This window comes from Myxocyprinus asiaticus, chromosome 8 (assembly GCF_019703515.2).
Source record: "Myxocyprinus asiaticus isolate MX2 ecotype Aquarium Trade chromosome 8, UBuf_Myxa_2, whole genome shotgun sequence".
NCBI classification, from domain to species: domain Eukaryota; kingdom Metazoa; phylum Chordata; class Actinopteri; order Cypriniformes; family Catostomidae; genus Myxocyprinus; species Myxocyprinus asiaticus.
The window spans coordinates 36,531,692-36,553,984 of NC_059351.1; the positions used below are offsets into that span (position 1 = coordinate 36,531,692).

A 22,293-nucleotide genomic window follows, 5' to 3' on the forward strand; every position below is an offset into this window, starting at 1 on the left:
CCTCGTTACTATTCTCAGTTTGGCCGGAAACATCAGTGCAAAAGCGATCTTCTGTTGATGTAAGAGTTTCTTACATTCCTTGAATTGATCGCGTTTCTCTTGTCGCATTCGCAAAGTCCGGGAAAAAGAAAATATTGTGATTCTTCCAAGAAAACTTTCCTTTTCTCCTCGCCTGGCGCAACACGAGATCTTTATCGGATGATCTCAGAAATTTGGCCAGAATTGATCGGGGCCTGTCTCCCTCAGCAGATCTGCAAGCCGGGACTCTGTGAGCTTGCTCGATTTCCAGTTTATGGCCTGTTATGTCGAGCAAACTCGGGAAGAGCTCGTCAAGGAATTTCACCATATCTCTGCCGTATTCATGCTTAGGAATTCCAACAATACGTATGTTATTCCTTCAGCTCCTATTTTCCAAATCTTCAAGTTTTTCCAAAGATTTTTCCACTACTATTTTGGACGCAGGCGGATTAGCGGATAATTCCCTTTCCGATTATTCCAGATAATCAATCCGTTTCTCAACTTCTGTCACTCTTGTGACCAACTCAGAGAATTTTGTTTCCATTGTCGTTATCGATCGACATATTACAGCGAGATCTTCCAAGTCAGCAACAACCTTCGTCAGCATCACTAAGATGTTGGACAGTTGACACTGGATTTCTTCTCCCATCGCGTTTTCCAAATTGAGTCCCTGGTCTGCAGGCCCAGAGGTTTCATCTTGAGCATGTAAGTGTCTTTTAATGTCTCCAGAGCCCGAGGATTTTGACTTCTTTGCCATGTTTACCTCAAAAAACAAATATGTACAGGGTGTATCGAATCTCACAGGATTATAACATGAAAATAATACTTCTGCTTCTCTCATGGCGTCACGTCCCTTTTTTTTTACTTTTACTATATATAGCCACATAATGGTCTGGGCTTGTCAAAGGTGGAACAGGGTTCCCACACGTCTTGGAAATCCTGGAAAACCTGGCATTTTGCAATGCAGTTTTCCAGTCATGGAAAAGTTATGGAAAATGAAAAAAAAAACAAATAAAAAAAAATGTCCTGGAAAATATTTGTTGGAATTTTGTTAAATTTTTTTATTATGATTGTGTCGTTGACAAGGTTTTTGTTACATGTACAAGTACTGATATAGTGCAGTTTTTTTTTTTTCTTCGTTCCAACACATTAGTGTATGCAAAACATTTGAGTTGTAAACTTTAGACAACAATGATGGTCGGACCACAGATTTTTTGAAAATGAATTCACACCCCGAGGTGGTAGCATGGTGATGTGGCCTTCAGTGTTTCCCACAAGATTTTGTGAGACTGTGGTGGGTCTCCCCATAAGAAAAGTGTTGTACATTTTAAAGTTATATGCATCAATCTGGTGCACTTTGAGAGCAGAATTAAGAGGCTAAACCTATGAAGAACTTTGTGCTCTTGTAAACAATGTTGTGCTCTAGTAGTAAGTTAATCATAAACACACTGGTTGTATAGATATGAATGGTGATGACACGGCAAAAACGTCACACCCACAAAGCATAAACGAGACGTTACACAGTTCACAAATGGTCAAAACACAAAGTTGAATAGAGCATACTTTTGAGCCAGGGCTCGACATTAAGCATTGTCATGTACTTGTCCGGAGAGAAAAAAAGGACATTTAAGTTACATGCTCAAGTAACGTCAAAAACACATTGTATATTTTTCTAAAATTATGACCGATGCCCAACCTAATAGTGTACCTATGCAATCAACTCAATTCTTTGACAGAAATGTAAACTGCACTGGGTAGGAGAGGAGGCTCTTGTCATATGGTAATTATTTTATGTTACATATGGAAGTCAAATAAAGAAAAGCCTCCATCGCCACCATTTACAGCAGGGGTGATCACACTTCTATGGAATGAGATCTACTTTTTCATCATGTTATTGCAGCAAGATCTACCATGTCCAATAAAGTCGTTGTGATAACAATACCAAGTATTGTTATCATAACACCAAAATTTCAGTAGTCTGTAGTGAAATTTGCCGATTCTCAATACCAGCTTCCAGATCACAACAAATAATAACAATAACTAATATGTTAATTATGGAAGAGTGGTGTCAAGTTCTTAAGTAATTTATTCAAGACTAGTAAACAGTCAGTAATTAAATAACAATAAAAACAGCAATGAATAGAAATAGATTAAAAATAATAGAACAAAAAATACAAATTAAGAAAATGCTGTGCTTTTTTTAACAGCTTTAAAAGTTTTTAACAGCAGTAGGCTATCAAGTATTCAAGGAAACATTCAGAATGAAATGCAACAAAACTGCTACTGGTCTTCACTGTATGATTATAATACATTAATACTTTTTAAAGCTACTAAAGTTATTCAGTCAAGAGCAGTGAGTGTTTTCTCGTTTTCTTGTTATAGTTGATTGATTATTATAATGACACACTAGACAGCAGCAGGTCTATTATCTTACATTTTTACTTACAAGTCTGACATTTTAATACAAACCTGCTCTTTTTCACTTTCTGTGAATACATCACCAAGACGGGCATTTTGGTGGAATTTTGAAGTGTATTTGACTGTGCATTAGCGTGAGCATTTTCAGAACACACGCGCATGTTTAGCACACACACATACGCCGCCTGTCAATCAAACAGGGTGCAGCTGTTACTAGATCACTTGCGAATGATAAAATGACATGCTCTTCATTACTTTCAACAGCAGAATAAGAATATTAACTTTCTAATAAGTGACACAGGCCTAGGCTATCACAGATAAAGCTGTTTTTTTTTTTTGTTTTTTTTTATATTGACAAAGAAATAACAGTCTAGGTAATTATTGGGAAACACTGGCCTTTATACCTTGGTATGTAAATTCATTTTCAGTATTCAATTATCAGAGTCTGCTTGTAGGGCCGTTGCCACCTGTAGGGCCCCATGATTATGTAAAACATGGATGGAATCACTGAATCCAGTCATACAAATTGCATCAGCTATAAAATGCAGAATGTCACTGAATTTGACATATTTGGGGACATTTGTTTTCTTTTTTTTTAATGCACAATAAATCAAGTATGTCCTAGTGTGATTGTTAAACTGCAAAACTGTGATTTTAATTAAATAAATATATACTTTGCATGTGCTGCATGCTTCAAAATTACTGTGTGAAGCCGGCCGCTTGTACGCTGAAAAAACCTCTCATGAGCATCACACATGCTCTTGGTGTGTGTTCAGAGCACTCTGAAGCGTGCAGCACATTCAAACTATCCTGTATATTTATTTTAATGAAATCAGCTTTTTAGGGTTTAATAATCACACTGGGACATGTAGCAAACTGCTTATGCAGAGGTGAGAAACTACTGTCAAAAAACACTGAAATGGCAAAATAAAAGCTAGATTTAAATGGATGCATGAAATGGGTAAAAGATCATGTATAATGCATTTAAAAAATAATAATGTTTTAGAGCAATATCGCACATCTGTGAAGTTCTGTTGTGCAGCACTTTTCAGATTCTGCTGTAAGGATTTTGAAGAAAAGCACTTCATTTGATAAAATAATGTTATGTTATGTTGAAAATTGAATGAATAAAAAGAATTTTATTTTCCTTTGATTAAAGTTTTAGCAAATTTATTTTATTAGACACCATTTTGATGATGAAATTTAATTAAACTGATGAATATAAATATAGAAAATTACTCTACAATAACCACAATTTTAATGGCCTTTTGTGTGTTTTTGCTTAAATATTACAACTGTGTGACACACAAAATGTCCTGGAAATGTCCTGGTAAATTGTACGTTGAAAAGAGTGGGAACCCTGTGGAAATTTTTGGAGATTCAAAGTTCTGGCCATCATTCACTTGGATTGTGAGGACCTACAGAGCTGAGATGTTCTTCTAAAATCTTTGTTTATGTTCTGCAGAAGACAGAAAGTCTTACTGATCTGGGATGGCGAGTATTCCTTTAATGTTGTGAGGTGCATGCTGTAAATTAAACTGTGTCATCTCTCATTGCCAAATGAATATGTAGGCTACAGCTTCAATAAGGACACCTACATTTTCTCCAAGGTAAATTAATGCAAATAACTTAATGTTAATCCATTTATGTACTGATTCAGGTTATTGCAGAGGGTATAAAGTGTTGAAAGTACCATAGTGAGTAGGCTATAGGAATGTTAGGAATCACCTAAATGTTGAAATTGCTAACACGTACAAATTTTCACTTTTTAGTTGACTGTGATTTCACTATGGCTGTGATTCATTTGCTTCGATTTTATATCACAGTCGCCACAGTTTTTCTTCCTGCTGCTGTTTAATTTAACAATTTATTTCTTGACAAACGGCATATTGAATTGCCTCTTTATGAGCACATTTTACTAATAATATTTGCTGTTTATGGAAATCTGCAATTTATTTCTATGATATGTTTTTTAAAGTTTGTCTGAGTGAGCAACAGTACCCAAGGGTGGGCGGAGCTTTGTAATTGGGCATGTGTAGTTGGTGATTGATTCCAACTTTTGTCAAAAGATGTCACTGTTCACACATTAGTGGTCTCTTAACCTGCGCTATGATTTGCTTCAGTTTATAATCCAGTCATGCTTTTAACACAAAACAAACACTCATTAGTATGATATCGGTCAAGTGTTGAAATGAATCCTGCATGCTTTACCCGAGGGGCAAGGCCAGTTTTCCCTGAGGACTTCTATGTCCAAGTGTATGTGCTTCTTTTTGCATGAGTCACTGCATGTCAATTAAGACAGTTAAGGACTCGCCTGTGGCCCTCAGTTAAAAGTTTTAGGAACAGCAAGTGACATGGGCATGCATTTCACAAACGGGATGAGCAGGCTTGTTTCTTATGTGCATGTTCTGAAAAAGTTTTTTGTTTTTTTTTTTACAGTTTCTTTAAGATAGAAAGCTTAATTATGTACAGTATACTACTTAAAAGTCAAATCTACTCATTCTTTAGTGAATATGTTATACATTTTAGATTAGCCAGATAGTAAAGTCATCAAAACTAGGAAATGATACAAATGAAAATGTGATCTAGTGATTGATTTAAAAAAAATATATATATATATATATATATATATATATATATATATATATATATATATATATATATATATATATATATATATATATATAAAATTGTAGCTTTTTATTGTGCAGTATTTTTGCCTAGATTACAGCTCTGCCCACTCTGAGTATTCCACCTGGGATACCTTTTAAACCATATTGATTGAGGGTACGATTACATGACAACGATCCGCGGATCCGCGAAAACAACTAATAACGTTTCTTTACAAAGTGACACTATGCGCCTGCGCACATAAGCATTCTTCCACAGAGCGGTGAATACAAACAATGAAGATGGCGAAAGCATCGAGCAATTTTGTCTGAACGGACGATGAGGTTGCTTTATTACTACAATTACTTTGCTGGAGAAGCATCAATAAACTCAAAATCTTGAGCAGCACAAACACAGTCCTGTAGTCCGCCATTGTAGTTTTGAATGTCTCGCGCGTTGTTTGAAGTACTCGCGCGCATGCCTATAGACTGAACTCTCAAGATTATTCAATATGCTCATTTTTACCATCACTTCATCTCCTGCCTTCTTCTGTGTTCCCCCTGCTGACTCTTGGGCTGGTAGGAGAGTAAGTTAACATAACAAGCTGTTGATGTTGACTGGTTTTGGATATCAGACAGAACTCTGATATATGGATATCTTCTGACGGAGAGAGAGATCTTGTGTACACTGGATCTAACATGCATTTTCACTGCCTCATGTTTTCATATTCTAAGCATATCATTGAATACTCTACATGGCATCACATCTTTGTCTATAGGCTATATACAAGCGGTGGGTGAATGAATTGCAGGGTAAAGGTACATCAAATAAAATTAAGTAAATAAATAAATAACATTTAAAATACAAATACATTTTTCCCATCTGAATCATACATTAATTTCAAGATTTTCAAATCTGCCTGCTGTACAATGTTCACACTCCATACAAAACACTCCAAATGGATAAATGATTGATTATTGTTATTTGCACAGACACCAGTATTCATATTGATAATTATACATCTCAGATTGATGCCTATCAATCCATCATTCTTTATATAACATGTAATACGTGTGCGCATGATGTCATCGTTTTCACCAATTCGCGTTTTTGTATGTTTACACGGAGACGATAACGGCGTAGATTTCAAAAACTTGCGTTTTGAAACCCGTTTTCAAAAGTTTGCGTTTTCGGGCCCCAAAACGCCATTGTCGTGTAAATGAACAGCCAACACGCATACAATTTTTTCCATTTTTAGTTGAAAACATTGTCGTGTAAATGGCCCCTGAGTGTCAATCATGTATGCTTGGAACGTTTTGGCTGCTTTTCCTTCACAATCCAGTCCAACTCATCCATTTAAAACAAACAAATAATTAAAATGTTGGTTTGTAAAGATATTCATACAGAGGCACAATTTATATTTGTGTAGAAAAACCATTTTTAAGTATTGAAGCATTAACCTTTAGTTGAAAAGATTTTAGGATCATGAGAAACATTCAGATAATTGTGTCCAAACCAGCTTTTTTCTTGCACAGAGATTCGGTACTAAAAGTAATTAACACATAAAAATAAATAGCATCTTTATTTTAAAGTTTATAAGAACAGTTAACATTAGATGGCAGTAGCATGGTGAAGTCCTCAACATGTTTATGAATAATGCAACACCCTTCATCTCCAGTGTGACTGAACATCAAGGGAGTGAGTTGCTCTTCCAGTTGAGTGGCTTTACTGCACCATGTAACACAGTTAGGCCTTTATGACACTGCTTACGCGAGAACATTGAAACCTAAATCCGGCAATGAAAAAAACTAAACAAGAAAGCATTACTCTGGCTTAGTGTGTTGCAGGCTCGGGCAAGGAAATTTGTATGGTATTGGGAGGGAAATGAGTGTGTGTTTTCTGCAAAATGCCTATGTCATATTTGCTGAAGGTAGCCGGAGTTTGTTTAAACACATTTTCCTACCTGCTCAAGCCCTTACTTTAAACTTTTTGTTTGCACTTTTAAAGAACTTGCACATAAAAGTGCTGCATTGAGCCCTAATGCAAATAACCCACCTGTAACCTACAAACAGAGGCAGTGTCTTTCTATTTCATTACATCATTACAGTTTTGTTTATCCTTTAGGTTCATCGCTCAAGCGGTTCTCTCAGTGTATGTTGTTTTCACTGTCTCTCTCTATGTTTCTAATGTATGAGATGTGTCTGTGAACTCAAACCTTCTAAGAATAGCATCAAGCTGGTGCAATTCATAGTTTAAGTACCATCTTTCTGCCAGTCCTGCATGCAACTGTATAAATACTTTTTGGAACTGGATTAAACTGGATGAGGCTACACTTTTGCTTAGAGCTTAGCTTAGAAAAAGAGCATGAGGAAGTGTTGGTTTGCATTGCTCACCCCTGTGCAGAGGAAGCTGTATGCAGAGTTGCTGTTTCCTGTCTATAAAATGACTTCCACTGCATGGAGGGATGTGTGTAAGAATTTACCACTGATACAAACGAATAGCTCACCCCCTTAAAAATAAAATCTTTTGTCATTTAGAATCAGAATCAGAATGAGCTTTATTGCCAAGTATGCTTACACATGCAAGGAATTTGTGTTGGTGACAGGAGCTTCCAGTACACAACAATACAAAAACAGCAACAACACTTTAAAATATAATTAAAATTGAATAAAAAATAGATAAATATTGAAAAGAAAAAAGTATATATAGAATACACAATAGACAAAATATATATATTTACTACCGGTCAAAAGTTTTGAAACACTTGACTGAAATGTTTCTCATGATTTGAAGGCGTATGCTTAAATGTTTGAAGTTAGTTTTGTAGACAAAAATATAATTGTGCCACCATATTAATTTATTTCATTATAAAACAAAAATGTAATTTAAAAAAAAAAAGTTTTTGAAATTGATGACTTGGACCAAATAATAAAGAAAAGCAGCCAATAAGTGCCCAACATAGATGGGAACTTCTTCAATACTGTTTAAAAAGCATCCCAGGGTGATACCTCAAGAAGCTGGTTGAGAAAATGTCAAGAGTACATGTCTGCAAATTCTAGGCAAAGGGTGACTACTTTGAAGATGCTAAAATATAAAACAGTTTTGATTTATTTTGGATTTTGTTTAGTCAGAACCTAATTCCCATAGTTCCATTTATGTTATTCCATAGTTTTGATGACTTTACTATTATTGTAAATGTGAAAAAAAAGGAAAAAAAAGAATAATATATATATTATATTATATATCCGTTTTCGTAGCTGAACCAAACCAGACAGTTACTGAAGTGCAGAGGACAGACTCAATGACTGCTGAGTAGAACTGTATCAGCAGCGCCTGTGGCAGGTTGAACTTCCTCAACTGGCGAAGGAAGTACAACCTCTGCTGGGCCTTTTTCACAATGGAATCAATGTGGGTCTCCCACTTCAGGTCCTATGAGATGGTAGTGCCCAGGAACCTGAATGACTCCACTGATGCCACAGTGCTGTTTAGAATGGTGAGGGGGGACAGTGTTGGGGGGTTCCTCCTGAAGTCCACAATCATCTCCACCGTTTTGAACGTGATCAGCTCAAGGTTGTTTTGACTGCACCAGACAGCCAGCTGTTTAACCTCCCTTCTGTATGCAGACTCATCGTCATCTCGGATGAGGCCGATGACAGTGGTGTTGTCTGCAAACTTCAGGAGCTTGACAGAGGGGTCCTTGGCGATGCAGTCGTTGATGTAGAGGGAGAAGAGTAGTGGGGAGAGCACACGTCCCTGGGGGGCACCAGTGCTGATTGTACAGGTGCTGGAAGTGAATTTCCCCTGTCTCACAAGCTGCTGCCTGTCTGTCAGAAAGCTGGTAATCCACTGACAGATAGACGTGGGAACAGATAGTTGGTGTAATTTAGTCCAGAATATAGCTGGGATGATGGTGTTGAAAGCCGAACTGAAGTCCACAAAAAGGTTCCTTGCATATGTCCCTGGTCTGTCCAGATGTTGCAGAATATGATGCAATCCCATGTTGACTGCATCATCCACAGACCTAAGCAAATTGAAGGGGATCTAGAAAGGGTCCAGTGATGTCCTTCAGGTGGGCCAACACCAGTCTTTCAAATGACTTCATGAGAAGTCCTGTGATTTTTGGTTTCTTTGGGATGGGGATGATAGTGGAATGTTTGAAGCAGCATGGGGCTTCACACTGCTCCAGTGATTTATTGAAGATCTGTGTGAAGATGGGGGCCAGCTGGTTAGCACAGGATCTAAGACATGCAGGTGAAACGTCATCTGGGCCGTGTGCTTTCCTTATCCTTTGTTTTCGAGTAGCTGGAGGGGGGTTGCAGGAGGTGTTGGTGTTTGTGTGAAGTGAAGGTCAGAGTGGGTGTGGGGTGTGAGATTGGGCCTTTCAAATCTACAGTAGAACACATTCAGGTCGTCAGCCAGTTGTTGGTCTACCACAGGGTTGGGGGTAAGAGTCCTGTAATTCTTAAATTGTTTCGACTCTAATGTTGTTTCAAATGTGTGGCTCGTATGAGCCATTCACTTTTATTTTATGGAAAAGTCATAGGAAAGTCATAGGTGTTTCAAACAACATGAGGGGGAGTAAATGATGATAGAATTTATTTCTTGGTGAACTATATCTTTTAAAGGGGTAGTTCACCCAAAAATGAAAATTCTCTCATCATTTACTAGACCCTCATGTCATCCCAGATGTGTATGACTTTCTTTCTTATGCAGAACACAAACAAAGATTTTAAGAAGAATATATCAGCTCTGTAGGACCATACAATGCAAGTGAATGATGGTCAGATCTTTGTAGCTCCAAAAATCAGAAAAAGGACACATAGAAGTATTCCATAAGACTCCAGTGGTTAAATCTATGTCTATATAAAAGATTTGGGTGAAATAAAATGTAAATCCTTTTTTTACCCTAAATGTTCACTTTCACTTTTACTTCTGAAAGTCACATGTGGTGCCTGTTTCACTTTCACATCTGAAAGTGAAAGTTAAAGTGGAGATTTAGAGTGAAAAAGGACTTAAATATTGTTCTGTTTCTCACCCACACCTATTATAATGACATGGATTTAACCACTGGAGACTTATAGATTACTTCTGTGTCCTTTATGTGATTTTATTTTTTTTTTTAGCTACAAAGGTCTGACAATCATTCACTTGCGTTGTATGGACATACAGAGCTGAGATATTTTTCTTAAAATCTTTGTTTGTGTTCTACAGAAGAAAGAAAGTCATACACCTCTGGGATGGCATGAGGGTGAATAAATGATAAGAGTTTTCATTTATTCGTGAACTATTCCTATAAGCTGTGTGTGTGCTTGTGAGTGTGCGCACCCTGACCACACTCTTGTATGCCACATCGCAATTCACTTCCAGTAAAGAGTGTATTTTCTAACTGTATGTTTTCCTCAGGTGTAAATACTGGCATTATGATGACAACCTCCTCACCTCCAGTGTGATCATTGTTTTCCATAATGAGGGCTGGTCCACCCTGATGAGAACGGTGCACAGTGTCATCAAACGAACTCCCAGGCGATACCTGGCTGAGATTGTCATGATTGATGACTTTAGCAACAAAGGTAAAACTGACCATGTTTTCATTTATTTAATAAATAGCATGCTTGTATTTTATTATTTTTTTTAAACTGTTTTCTCAACCGATTGGTAGACCATAGTTTGGTAGCAGATTAAAAGTAAAAAATAAAATAAAAAATAAAATAAAATAAGTCCAGCTCTAATTTGCTAGCTTTCTGACCCATGATAATCAAATTCCCACCCTTAGTGTAATGAATCAGGGGACCATCTTGTTTTTTGGGTCTTCTTAACGTCACCTCATTGAAGGTAGAGCAAAAGCAAAAAAGCATTCTCATAATATTACATATTGCAATACATCTAAACCGATTGGATGAGGTCAGTGTTTGTTTTTTTTAATTTAAGGCCTGAGCATGTTTGGGACAACAACAGAACAATTCAAATGTTGAGGTAAAGCTGTATTTCGCTGCAAACATCACACAAAAAAGGTGTGGTATACATGAGGAGGTATACATGTATTTACAACTATCACAGTCGCAGGAAACAGTGCATCATGTGCTAGAATGCTAATTCATGCAAAACCGGCAGAGGACAAGATCAGTTTAACTTGTCAGAAAGAAAAAACCTGGATAAGCTTCACCTCATTCCTCAAAATCTGACTTCAGCGCCTTTATTTTTGCTTTTTTAATACCCTTCATTCCTCTAAAATTCTTTGATAATTTGATAAAGTTCCCAATGCTCTGTGTGATTTTCATGTGCTGGCTGTTTTGTGTTGTCACTGTCTTTTTGCAGTTACTGGTTTTTCAGGTTTTAGGAAGTGAAGAATGACTTTTTAGAAATTTTGTGACTCTGTTCTGCACTCTTAAGTGAAACAGTCTTCCCGTTGCTACAACCTGTAGGTAGTCTGACTGAAGTTGAATGCTGAGCCCTTTTTCATTATTATGGGGCATGCAGGCTGTGTGGAAGGGGATTTATGAATGAATCCAGTGCAGCAGAATCAATAAAGGATATGTAGACTTTTATGTCATTGGATAAAATGTTTCAAGCACTGGGTAGTTAAGGCTAGTAAGGCTTTGTTCACACCGCATACAATTATGATTTGTGTTTTTTAATTTTTTTTTCTCAAATCTGATCTTTAGGATTGTCTACTCTGCACTGTTATTTATTTATTTATTTGTTTAATTCAAATTGGATAGATTTGTTCAGACATAATCAATATCTGGTATAACTGTTTCTATACATATGGGACATATAGGCCCATATGGAAGACTTTTCATTTTCTGATTGTGAGGGATAATCTGCAGAGTCCTTTGCAATGTAATGCAACAGGGTTTCTTAAAGGAATGTTCCGGGTTCAAAACAAGTTAAGCTCAGTCAGCAGCATTTGTGGCTTAATGTTGATTACCACAAAAATTTTCATTTGTCCTGCCTTTTCTTTAAAAAACAAAAATCTGGGTTTTAGTGAGGCACTTACAATGGAAGTGAAAGTGGCCAATTTTTGGAGGGTTTAAAAGCAGAAATATGAAGCGTGTAATTTTTAAAAGCACTTGCATTAATTCTTCTCTAAAAAAACTTTTTATTTGGTCTGTAAAGTTGTTTAAATCATCATTTTTACAGAGGTTTTAGGGTTTACGTCCTCATGGCAACAAAGCTGTAAAAATGGATACAGTTTTACACAGAATAATAATGATAATAAGTAGAGCCCGACCGATATGGGATTTTTGAGACCGATACCGATTTTAGAGGGGGAAAATTCACAGATTACAGATATGGTGGCCGATATAGCTAATTTTTGAGTTGGAATGAAAACAGACCTTTTCTATGTGGATTGTGCACCGATTTTACACCGATATGACTATGCAAAGGTACACAGAAGGCTGTTTCTTAGACAAATATTTTTATCAAAGAATATTTGACATTATTATTATACATTGTCAACAAATTCTAGAATTGAACACTGAGAAAATAAAGAATAAATACAATAAATAGCTTAACATCAGTACTGTATGTTTAGTATCAGTCAATTGCTGACCATTAAAATAAAGAATAAATTCAAATAAAATAAATAGCTAAATAAACATCAGTACTATTTAGTATTAGTAAATGCTGACCATTTAAATAAAGAATAAATAAAAATAAAATAAATAGCTAAATAAACATCAGGGGCCGGTTGCACCAGCTATACGTATGTTACAACTTAGTCTAGTTGTGGCGTAAATGGGCACTAAGTCAGAATTTATGTACTACTAAATATTTGAGCGTTTCGCCATTACATTTATGTAGGACGAAACCCTACGTATAAACTCAATATTTATGGAAGCCTCCAACCAGGAGTAACTGATGGAATAAAAAAGCAGATTCACTTAATGACATCAATGAGCTCATGTTTTGGTTGAGAGGCTTCAGTCCTTTCGACATATATGATGGTGTTGGCATTTACACTCGTTTACATTTATGAGAGATAGGAAAAAAACGTACTTTTAAGCGGCTCTTCAGTATGAAACCAAAGTTTCGCCCGGTGTCAAGTTTCAACACATTCAAAATATATATAGGATATTAAAATGAATAAATGTCTATTTTTCTAGCCTGTTGTATTATTATTTATCACCCATTATTTATTTAGATACAGTTCCTATATATTATTTACACAGGGCAAATATACTATTTATTAAATATACTTTTATTACGTATCCTATTTTAATGTCTGGAAAACCAGACTTTTAAATATTACATTTTATAAATGCAACGACTGGAATTGTTCGGTTGAAGGGGGTACCAAACTGTGAATCCTGAACAAAACAGTTTGGTGAATACATGTTTACATGCTGAGAAGGTATGAAAGTAGCTATGTGGTTAGCTAGTTAGCTATAAGCTCGTTGCCACGGAGAACAAAAGATGGACTTTTTACTTTCCAGCATTGTGTCTCACCAACTAGGTAACAACGTAGTGTGAAATCAACACTTAATCCACCACTGCAGCGTTGTCTGCTGAGCTGCAAAAAGATGCTCTGATGTTTACCTTTCAATCTGCTACATTACTGACTGCACTGACAAACTATAGCTGGCTAACATAAACAGATGTGATCAACATGAGTGACATGGTTGTCAGGGACAGGGTTAACGTTATATTAGTTATATGGGGTCATTGTTTATTAACTCTCCATTATGTATTTCACAAACTAGTTAGCAGCTTATCAAGAAGACACTGCTGAACTCCGCCCTGTCTTCAGAGCCACCGTCAGTTCAGCTCTGTAAACAATGGAGTTGGAGCGCACTCTGCTGGACAAACTATGTTATGACACCAATTCTAAAGCATTGTTTTCTGCATTATATGTTCTGAATATACGGCGCATATCGGTAAACATGTACGTCGATACCGATATATCGGTAAGGCACTAATAATAAGTGATTTTATCACACTAAGACCCATATTTTTTTACATCTTGTGGCTATACTTTTGAAACCGTGAGTATTTTAAAGTTTACGGATTGGTCCCTTTCACTTTCATTGTAAGTGCCTCAGATTTTTGCTTTTTTAAAGGAGGGATGATTCGAAATAAATTTTTGTAGTAATCAACATTATGCCACAAATGCTGTCGATTGAGCTGAACTTGTATTGAGCCTGGAATATTTGTTTAAACATTCTTGGTCCAGGGCTAGAAATAACAGATTTGACTGGTGACCCACACTTACAAAACCGTGTAATGTGCTGTATTTACTGTATCTGTTTGTTTATATGCTTTAATTACTAATAGTAATTACAGTCAGTTATGTTTAATTACAAGCAACTAACCCTAAACCAAACCCTTACCCTAAACCTATAGTAAGTAAATGTTGCTAATTAGTAATAATCAGTAATTACTTCTGTAATTACACTGTAACAAGGACACATTAAAATAAAGTCTAACTAAAAATTATAACAAGCGAAGTATACAGTAGCCAATATAAAATAATGTCTTTTAAAAAAAAATAATAATTTGAATATTAAATATATCCCCAAAAATATTTGAAATATTTCAAAAATACATTTAATAGCCAAAATCTCTCTCTCCTGCATGCATGTACACACTGCTTGGCCATGTTTGGACTAAACGGCATCTTATGTTAATTTATCTAATAACCCCAGTTCATTTCAGAGAATACTGGGTTTTATGGTGGCTGCATCCGCCGCCATACCATTAGGTAACTTTGGTCCTAAAAGTGCTCACGGGGCCTCTGGACTATGTTGGATTTTGTGTGCTTTCTCTTAAGACTGCATTACTGCTGGCTTTGGCCTCAGTCACACAGGTCGGTGATTTGCAAGCACTGTCAGTTGACAATTCATGTCTGGAGTTTGGTCCGTGTCTGTCAAAAACCACTGTCAAACCCAGAAAAGGCTATGTGCCTAAGGTTCTAACCACACCCTTCAGAGCGCAGGTGGTTCACCTTCAAGCCTTTTTCCCTCCATTTAATTTGGATGAGGATCAGTCCTTGCATTTGTTATGCCCTTTGCAAGTGCTACACACATACGTTGAGCGCACCCACCAATTCAGACTGTCTGACCTGCTGTTTATGTGTTATGGAGGACGCACGAAAGGAATGTCCGTCTCCAAGCAAAGACTTTCTCACTGGATCGTTGATGCAATTGCCCTGGCTTACGAGTCACAGGGTGCGAATTGCCCAATTGGTGTTAAAGTACACTCAACTAGATGCGTGGCCTCTTCATGGGCTTGGACGAACGGTGTGCCCTTACAAGACATATGTTTTGCAGCAGGATGGTCTTCTCAAAACACATTCGCAAGGTTTTACAACCTAGACGTAATGTCTCTCTCATAGCAAGTCATATCTGTCTAGAGCGCTTGCTATTTCATTGGCCGAATATATACTTATGCCCCTCTTTTTAACTACAGTCTCCCTGACTTTTTACACAACTGCTTGCATTCAGACCGATGTATTTCCCAAAAGCCACAGGCACTTTCATTACAAATAAACATCCTTCCTGACTGGGTTCTTGAAGGGGTTAATTCATACTATATACATATATACATTCTGAGTGTTCCCTTTCTGGTCCACCATGAGGGTTATTCACTTGCGGCATACTCACGTAGGTTGGCGTCCCGCGGGACTGCTGCGTCATGTTTCCTCTCTGGAAGGTTATGTCGTGTAGTGCCACGTGATGGGACTCTGTTCCCCATAGCGTCAGATTCCTGACGCAATGTCAAGTGTACTGAATCGTAAGGGAACGTTTTGGTTACGTTTGTAACCTCGGTTCCCTGAGACGTTTTCTTCAGAATCCAAGCACGTGCTCATGACGTTTAACTAAAAAGAGTGAAGCCTTTTGTTTGGGGAAATAGGAAGTGGTGTAATTCTGAACATTTACAGTGATAAACCATATAGACTTTGGTTCCATGTAAAAAATTATCTTAATGGAAATAACCGGTTCTTAAAGCTGATGTATGTAATTTCTGTGCCTCTAGCACTACCAAATGGAAATGCAAAAATAAACTGTTTCAAAACAGCTTTCTGAATACGGCCCATCTGTTGGTCAAACAAAGAGATAGACCTGCCCCCAACCCACACCATTGGTTGAGTCAACGTCATTGTGCTTGTATAGATGGGTCTCGCAAAAAAACAGAGGATTTTCATAGCACCACAGAGACAAAGTACTTACATATGAATGGCTTACTTAGAGTTTTATCTGCATATTAAGGTTGGATAGGAGAAAGTATTTTAACTAGTGCTGTCAGTAGATTAAACATTTTTAATTTCATAGTTAATCATGATTAATCTCAGATTGTGCTGAAATTTGACTTTGTGCAGTGCATTCATAAAGTATTCAGACCCCTTCATTTTTTCACATTTTGTTATGTTGCAGCCTTATGCTAAAATGCTTTAAATTATGTATTTTTTTCACATCAGTCTACACTCCACACCCCATAATGACAAAGCAAAAAGATTTTTGATAACTTTGCAAATTTATTAAAAAGAATAAAACTGAAATATCACATTGACATACAGTAAGTATTCAGACCCTTAATTCAGTACTTAGTTGTAGCACCTTTGGCAGAGATTATAGCCTCAAGTCTTTTTGGGTATGATGCGACAAGCTTTGCACACCTGGATTTGGGGATTTTCTGCCATTCTTCTCTACAGATTCTCTCAAGCTCTGTCAGGCTGGATGGGGACCGTCGGTGGACAGCCATTTTCAGGTCTTTCCAGAGATGTTCGATTGGGTTCAAGTCCGGGCTCTAGCGGGGCCACTCAAGGACATTCACAGAGTTGTCCCTAAGCCACTCTTGCGTTGTCTTGGCTGTGCTTAGGGTCATTGTCCTGTTGGAAGGTGAACATTCGGCCCAGTCTGAGATCCTGAGCGCTCTGGATCGGGTTTTCATTAAGGATATCTCTGTATTTTGCTGCGGTCAGCTTTCCTTCAACCTTGACCAGTCCCCCAGTCCCTGCCGTTGAAAAACACCCTCACAGCATGATGCTACCACCACCATGCTTCACTGTTGGGATGGTATTGCGCAGGTGATGAGCTATGCCTGGTTTCCTCCAGACATGACGCTTGCAGTTGATGCCAGACAGTTCAATCTTCGTTTCATAAGACCAGAGAATCTTGTTTCTCACAGTCTGAGAGTCCTTCAGGTGCTTTTTTTGCAAATTCCAAGCAGGCTTTAATGTGTCTTGCACTGAGGAGAGGCTTCCGTCTTGCCACTCTGCCATAAAGCCCAAATCGCTGAAGTGTTGCAGTGATGGTTGTCCTTCTGCAAGGTTCTCCAATCTCCACACATGATCTCTGGAGCTCAACCAGAGTGACCATCAGGTTCTTGGTCACCTCTCTTACCAAGGCTCTTCTCCCCCTATTGCTCAGTTTGGCCGGGTGGCCAGCTCTAGGAAGAGTCCTGGTTGTTCCAAACTTCTTCCATTTAAGAATTATGGAGGCCACTGTGCTCTTGGGAACCTTCAATGCAGCTGAAAGTTTTGTAGCCTTCCTCAGATCTGTGAATCGACACAATCCTGTCTCTGAGCTCTGCAGGCAGTTCCTTTGACCTCATGGCTTGGTTTTCGCTCTGATATGCATTTTCAGCTGTGAGACCTTATATAGATAGGTGTGTGCCTTTCCAAATCATGTCCAATCAATTGAATTTGCCACAGGTGAAATCCAATCAAAGTGTAGAAATAGGGCTGGGGGATATGGCAAAAAATATTATTGCGATATTCTTTTTCATATAATTCGATATCGATATTTATCACGATATACATTCACATTTGCACATTGCACATTTTTTTGAATTTCCAATAGAGCCCGATTTTTGAGACCGATACCGATTTTAGAGAGGGAAAATTCACCGATTACCGATATGGTGGCCGATATATTTAGTTTTTGAACTGGAATGAAAACAGACATTTTCTATGTGGATTTTTCTCAAATTTTGCACCGATATGACTATGCAAAGGTACTCAGAAGGCTGCTTTCTTAAACAAAGATTTTTATCAAAGAATATTTTACATTATTATTATACATTGTCAACAAATTCTAGAAATTAACACTGAGAAAATAAAGAATAAATAAAAATACAATAAATAGCTACACTACCGGTCAAAAGTTTTGAAACACTTGACCGAAATGTTTCTCATGATCTTAAAAATCTTTTGATCTGAAGGCATATATTAAAATGTTTGAAATTAGTTTTGTAGACAGAAATATAATTTTATACCATATTAATTTATTTCATTATAAATCTAAAATTTAATAAAAATTTAAAAACATTGATGACTTGGACCAAATAATAAAGAAAAGCAGCCAATAAGTGCCCAGCATATAGATGGGAACTCCTTCAATACTGTTTAAAAAGCATCCCAGGGTGATACCTCAAAAAGTTGGTTGAGAAAATGTCAAAAGTACATGTCTGAAAATTCTAGGCAAAGGGTGACTACTTTGAAGATGTTAAAAGATAACACAGTTTTGATTTATTTTGGATTTTGTTTAGTCACAACATAATTCCCATAGTTCCATTTATGTTATTCATAGTTTTGATGACTTTCTATTATTCTAAAATGTGAACAAAAATTATAACAAAGAATGAGTAAGTGTTTCAAAACTTTTGACCGGTAGTGTAAATAAACATCAGAACTGTTTAGTATCAGTCAAATGCTGAACGTTTAAATAAAGAATACATAAAAAATAAAATAAATGGCTAAATAAACATCAGTACTGTTTAGTATCAGTCAAACGCTGACCATTAAAATAAAGAATAAATAAAAATAAAATAAATGGCTAAATAAACATCAGTACTGTATGTTTAGTATTAGGGATGTGCGCTACGACTAATTAGACTGTCGTTTAAATGGAAGTTCCGTAACCGACTAGTCGACTAGTCTAAAAAGAAACCAACCTTCAGAAAACAGTCAAAAAGAAATGTTTATGCGATGCATTTAAAATACTTAATCTATTCCAAATCCGATGCTAAATTCCACTGAAAAGGGGCATTTATCTGCAACGTGCTCGCCTTGAATTATGATCATTGTACATTAAATATAGAACATGACACACATTCACTGAATCAACGTTAGCGAATATTTAATAGACATATTTATTGAAAACAATTGAATGAATAGTGCAGGATCAATGGAACAGCCCTAAAAGCCTGTTCTAAATGGAAATCATTAAGTAAAAGTTACTTAACATATTAAAACAGTCAGGACATTGTTGAAAATAATTAACAGGTAGACTAAGCCAAATCTGTGAGAGAGAAAAAATGCGCTGAAAAGTTGCACGTATTTCACAATGTGCAGTCGGGCATTAACCATTGATCGAATATGACAGCTGTTCGTTAAAAAAACTTTAACCAACAGTTACGATATAAAAAATGTAGCTATAGGATAGAAAAAATAGGCCTGTGATGTGCAATAAACCTAATGTATTCTAAACATGACGTGCATACAGAATAATGATAGTTTAACCTGTTAAGCAGTCAGCACCTCGTTGAAAATAGCCTTCTTAATCAGCAGATTTAAAAAATTGCATACCTAGCCTAAAACAGTTACTTTCTAGGCTACTTACTCAAAAGCATAATTTTTTGGATGAGCAAAATTAACAGGTCGACATGGTCCAGTGAAAGACGGGACTTGACTCACCTGAGGTGGCTATCCTGCGCTTGAAAAAGCCCGCTCAGCGGAAAAATAACATCCAAGCATGCGCAGATGTAAAGAAGACTCAAATGTGAAAACATCCATAGGGACTTTCAAACATTTGGAAAGCCGATTCCCGCACCACCGAAGTGATTTCATAATTACTTTGCTGAGTTTGCTTGTCAAGCACGAGGACACTTTCCTGCACGCGCCGCGAGTGAGAGAGGGAAGAAGCATGCGCAGCCTGAGGTGAAATTAAACTCTGTATCTGCTCCAGATATCCTCTTTTTTTTAAATAATATTTGTATTATTCTATTTAAAATATGTAACATTAATATGATATTAATTTACAGCCTCTGTAAAACTATAAAGCCAAGCGTAAATGTGTAAAAATGATGATCAGTTTAATGGGGGAAATATTAACCGACTAGTCATTCCAGTGTCGACTAGCAGCATCAGAACCGTTTAGTCAACTAGTCTCGCACTTCCCTGTTTAGTATGTCAATTGCTGACCATTTAAATAAAGAATAAATAAAAATAAAATAAATAGCTAAATAAACATCAGTACTGTTTAGTATCAGTCAAATGCTGACCATTAAAATAAAGAATAAATAAAAATAAATAAATAGCTAAATAAACATCAGTACTGTTTAGTATCAGTCAATTGCTGACCATTTAAATAAAAAATTAATAAAAATATAAAATAAATAGCTAAATAAACTTCAGTACTGTTTAGTATCAGTCAAATGCTGACCATTAAAATAAGGAATAAATAAAAATAAAATAAATAGCTAAATAAACATCGGTATTACTGTTTAGTATCAGTCAAATGCTGACTATTTTAATACTGCCGAGACAAGAGATGAACAGCAGCGGTGGTGTTACACCGTATTCTGCTATACAAGTTCAGGGGAAACTTTCAACGGTGGAAGACCAGACTTTTAAATATTTTATACATTTTATAAACGACACGACTGGAATTGTTCGGTTGAAGGGAGTACCAAACTGTGAATCCTGAATAAAACAGTTTGGTGAATACATGTTTACACATTAGCTTCCACTCAGCTGCAAGGGATGAAAGTTTCTACGTGGTTAGCTAGTTAGCTATAAGCTCGTTGTCACGGAGAGTAAAAGACGGACGTTGTTTATTTCACTTTCCAGCACTGTGTCTCACCAACTAGGTAACAACATAGTATGAAATCAACACTCATCAGACACAATCCATCACCACACCGTTGTCTGCTGAGCTGCAAAAAGATGCTCTGATATTTACCTTTCAATCTGCTACATTACTTACTGCACTGACAAACTATAGCTGGCTAACAGCAAACAGACATGAGTGACATGGTTGTCAGGGACAAGGTTAATGTTATATTAGTTATATTGAAAAGGGAAAATGATGGGGTCATTGTTTATTCATTTTCCAGTATGTATTTCACAAACTAGTTAACTTACCGAGACACTGCTCAACTCCGCCCTGTCTGCAGAGCCACCGTCAGCTCAGAGTCAGCTCTGTAAACAATGGAGTCGGAGCACGCTCTGCTGGACAAACTACGTTATGACACCAATTCTAAAGCATTGTTTTCTGCATTATATGTTCTGAAAAATGTTTTCATATCGGGTCATATCGGTAAAATATACGGCGATACCGATATATCGGTGAAAGGCTAATATCGGCTGATAATATCGGTCGACCGGTATATCGGTCAGGCACTAATTTCCAAGTTGGCAGAAGAAAAGGAGAGAAAAAAAAATCCTAAACAGTCAAAATAGTCTATACAAAACTGCATTGGGGGCCCAGAGACAGCCAAAGCAGTGGTGTCTGAGGGATCTTCTACTAAAATATTACAATATTTTATAGAGTTTATCAATCGAGTGCAGTTGAATATGGATGTTAAAAGATGATCTGTTCATTTTGAATCATAATGACAGTATTTTATTTTTTTTACATTCAAATTATTTTCATATTTTGTTACATTCAGATAGATGCATAGAAGCCCTCGTGACTGAAGAATGATACTGTATGGGGGTTCAGCGGTTACTCCTGAGAGAAAATGTAGAAAATGTAAAAGTCTGAATGGACCATTTTTATATTTTCATTAAAGTAAGAAAGACTAGACTACAAACTAGTAATTTTATTGTCTTTCATCCTTGTCAGAGATAATGACTTCTGAATAATTTCACAAAATTAGAACAGAAATCTATTCGTTTATTATTAAAAGCTTGTAACATGCAGATTAATAAAACTAAATTTAGAAAGAAAAAACTTTATGGTGTAAAGGCGCTCTGGAACCATGATAAACTTGCCTCATGTTTACTCACACGCGGGGAAAAGAGGAAATGCGTGACGAGCGGGACAGGGCATAAATGAAGCGTGTTCAGTGCTAGAGAAATATATTCAAGAATGCAGCACAGAAAGATCAGATAGGCTATGATGTAACCAGCACTGTTGTTTCGTCACGCTGCTCACTAGAGACGATGAGAGGGCGCAACCGTCGTCATGATGTCTTGCAGTCCGGATGGAATCAATCCAGGGTCCGGACCCGGAACGGGACATTAGCAACTCCATACAGTCTGAGGCTGCGTTTCCACTGACGTGGAAGAAATCTGCTCAA

General features: G+C 36.8%; 1 protein-coding gene across 3 annotated transcripts in view; it reads left to right on the forward strand.

The window, feature by feature from the left end:
- LOC127444863 (N-acetylgalactosaminyltransferase 7-like) overlaps positions 1-22,293 on the forward strand; it is a 51,971-nt gene that overhangs the window by 11,278 nt on the left and 18,400 nt on the right. For all 3 annotated transcript variants that reach the window (XM_051704452.1, XM_051704451.1, XM_051704450.1), the window contains exon 3: positions 10,450-10,616. In XM_051704452.1, the coding sequence (XP_051560412.1) occupies positions 10,450-10,616 (167 nt within the window). The remainder of the gene's footprint in view (positions 1-10,449; positions 10,617-22,293) is intronic.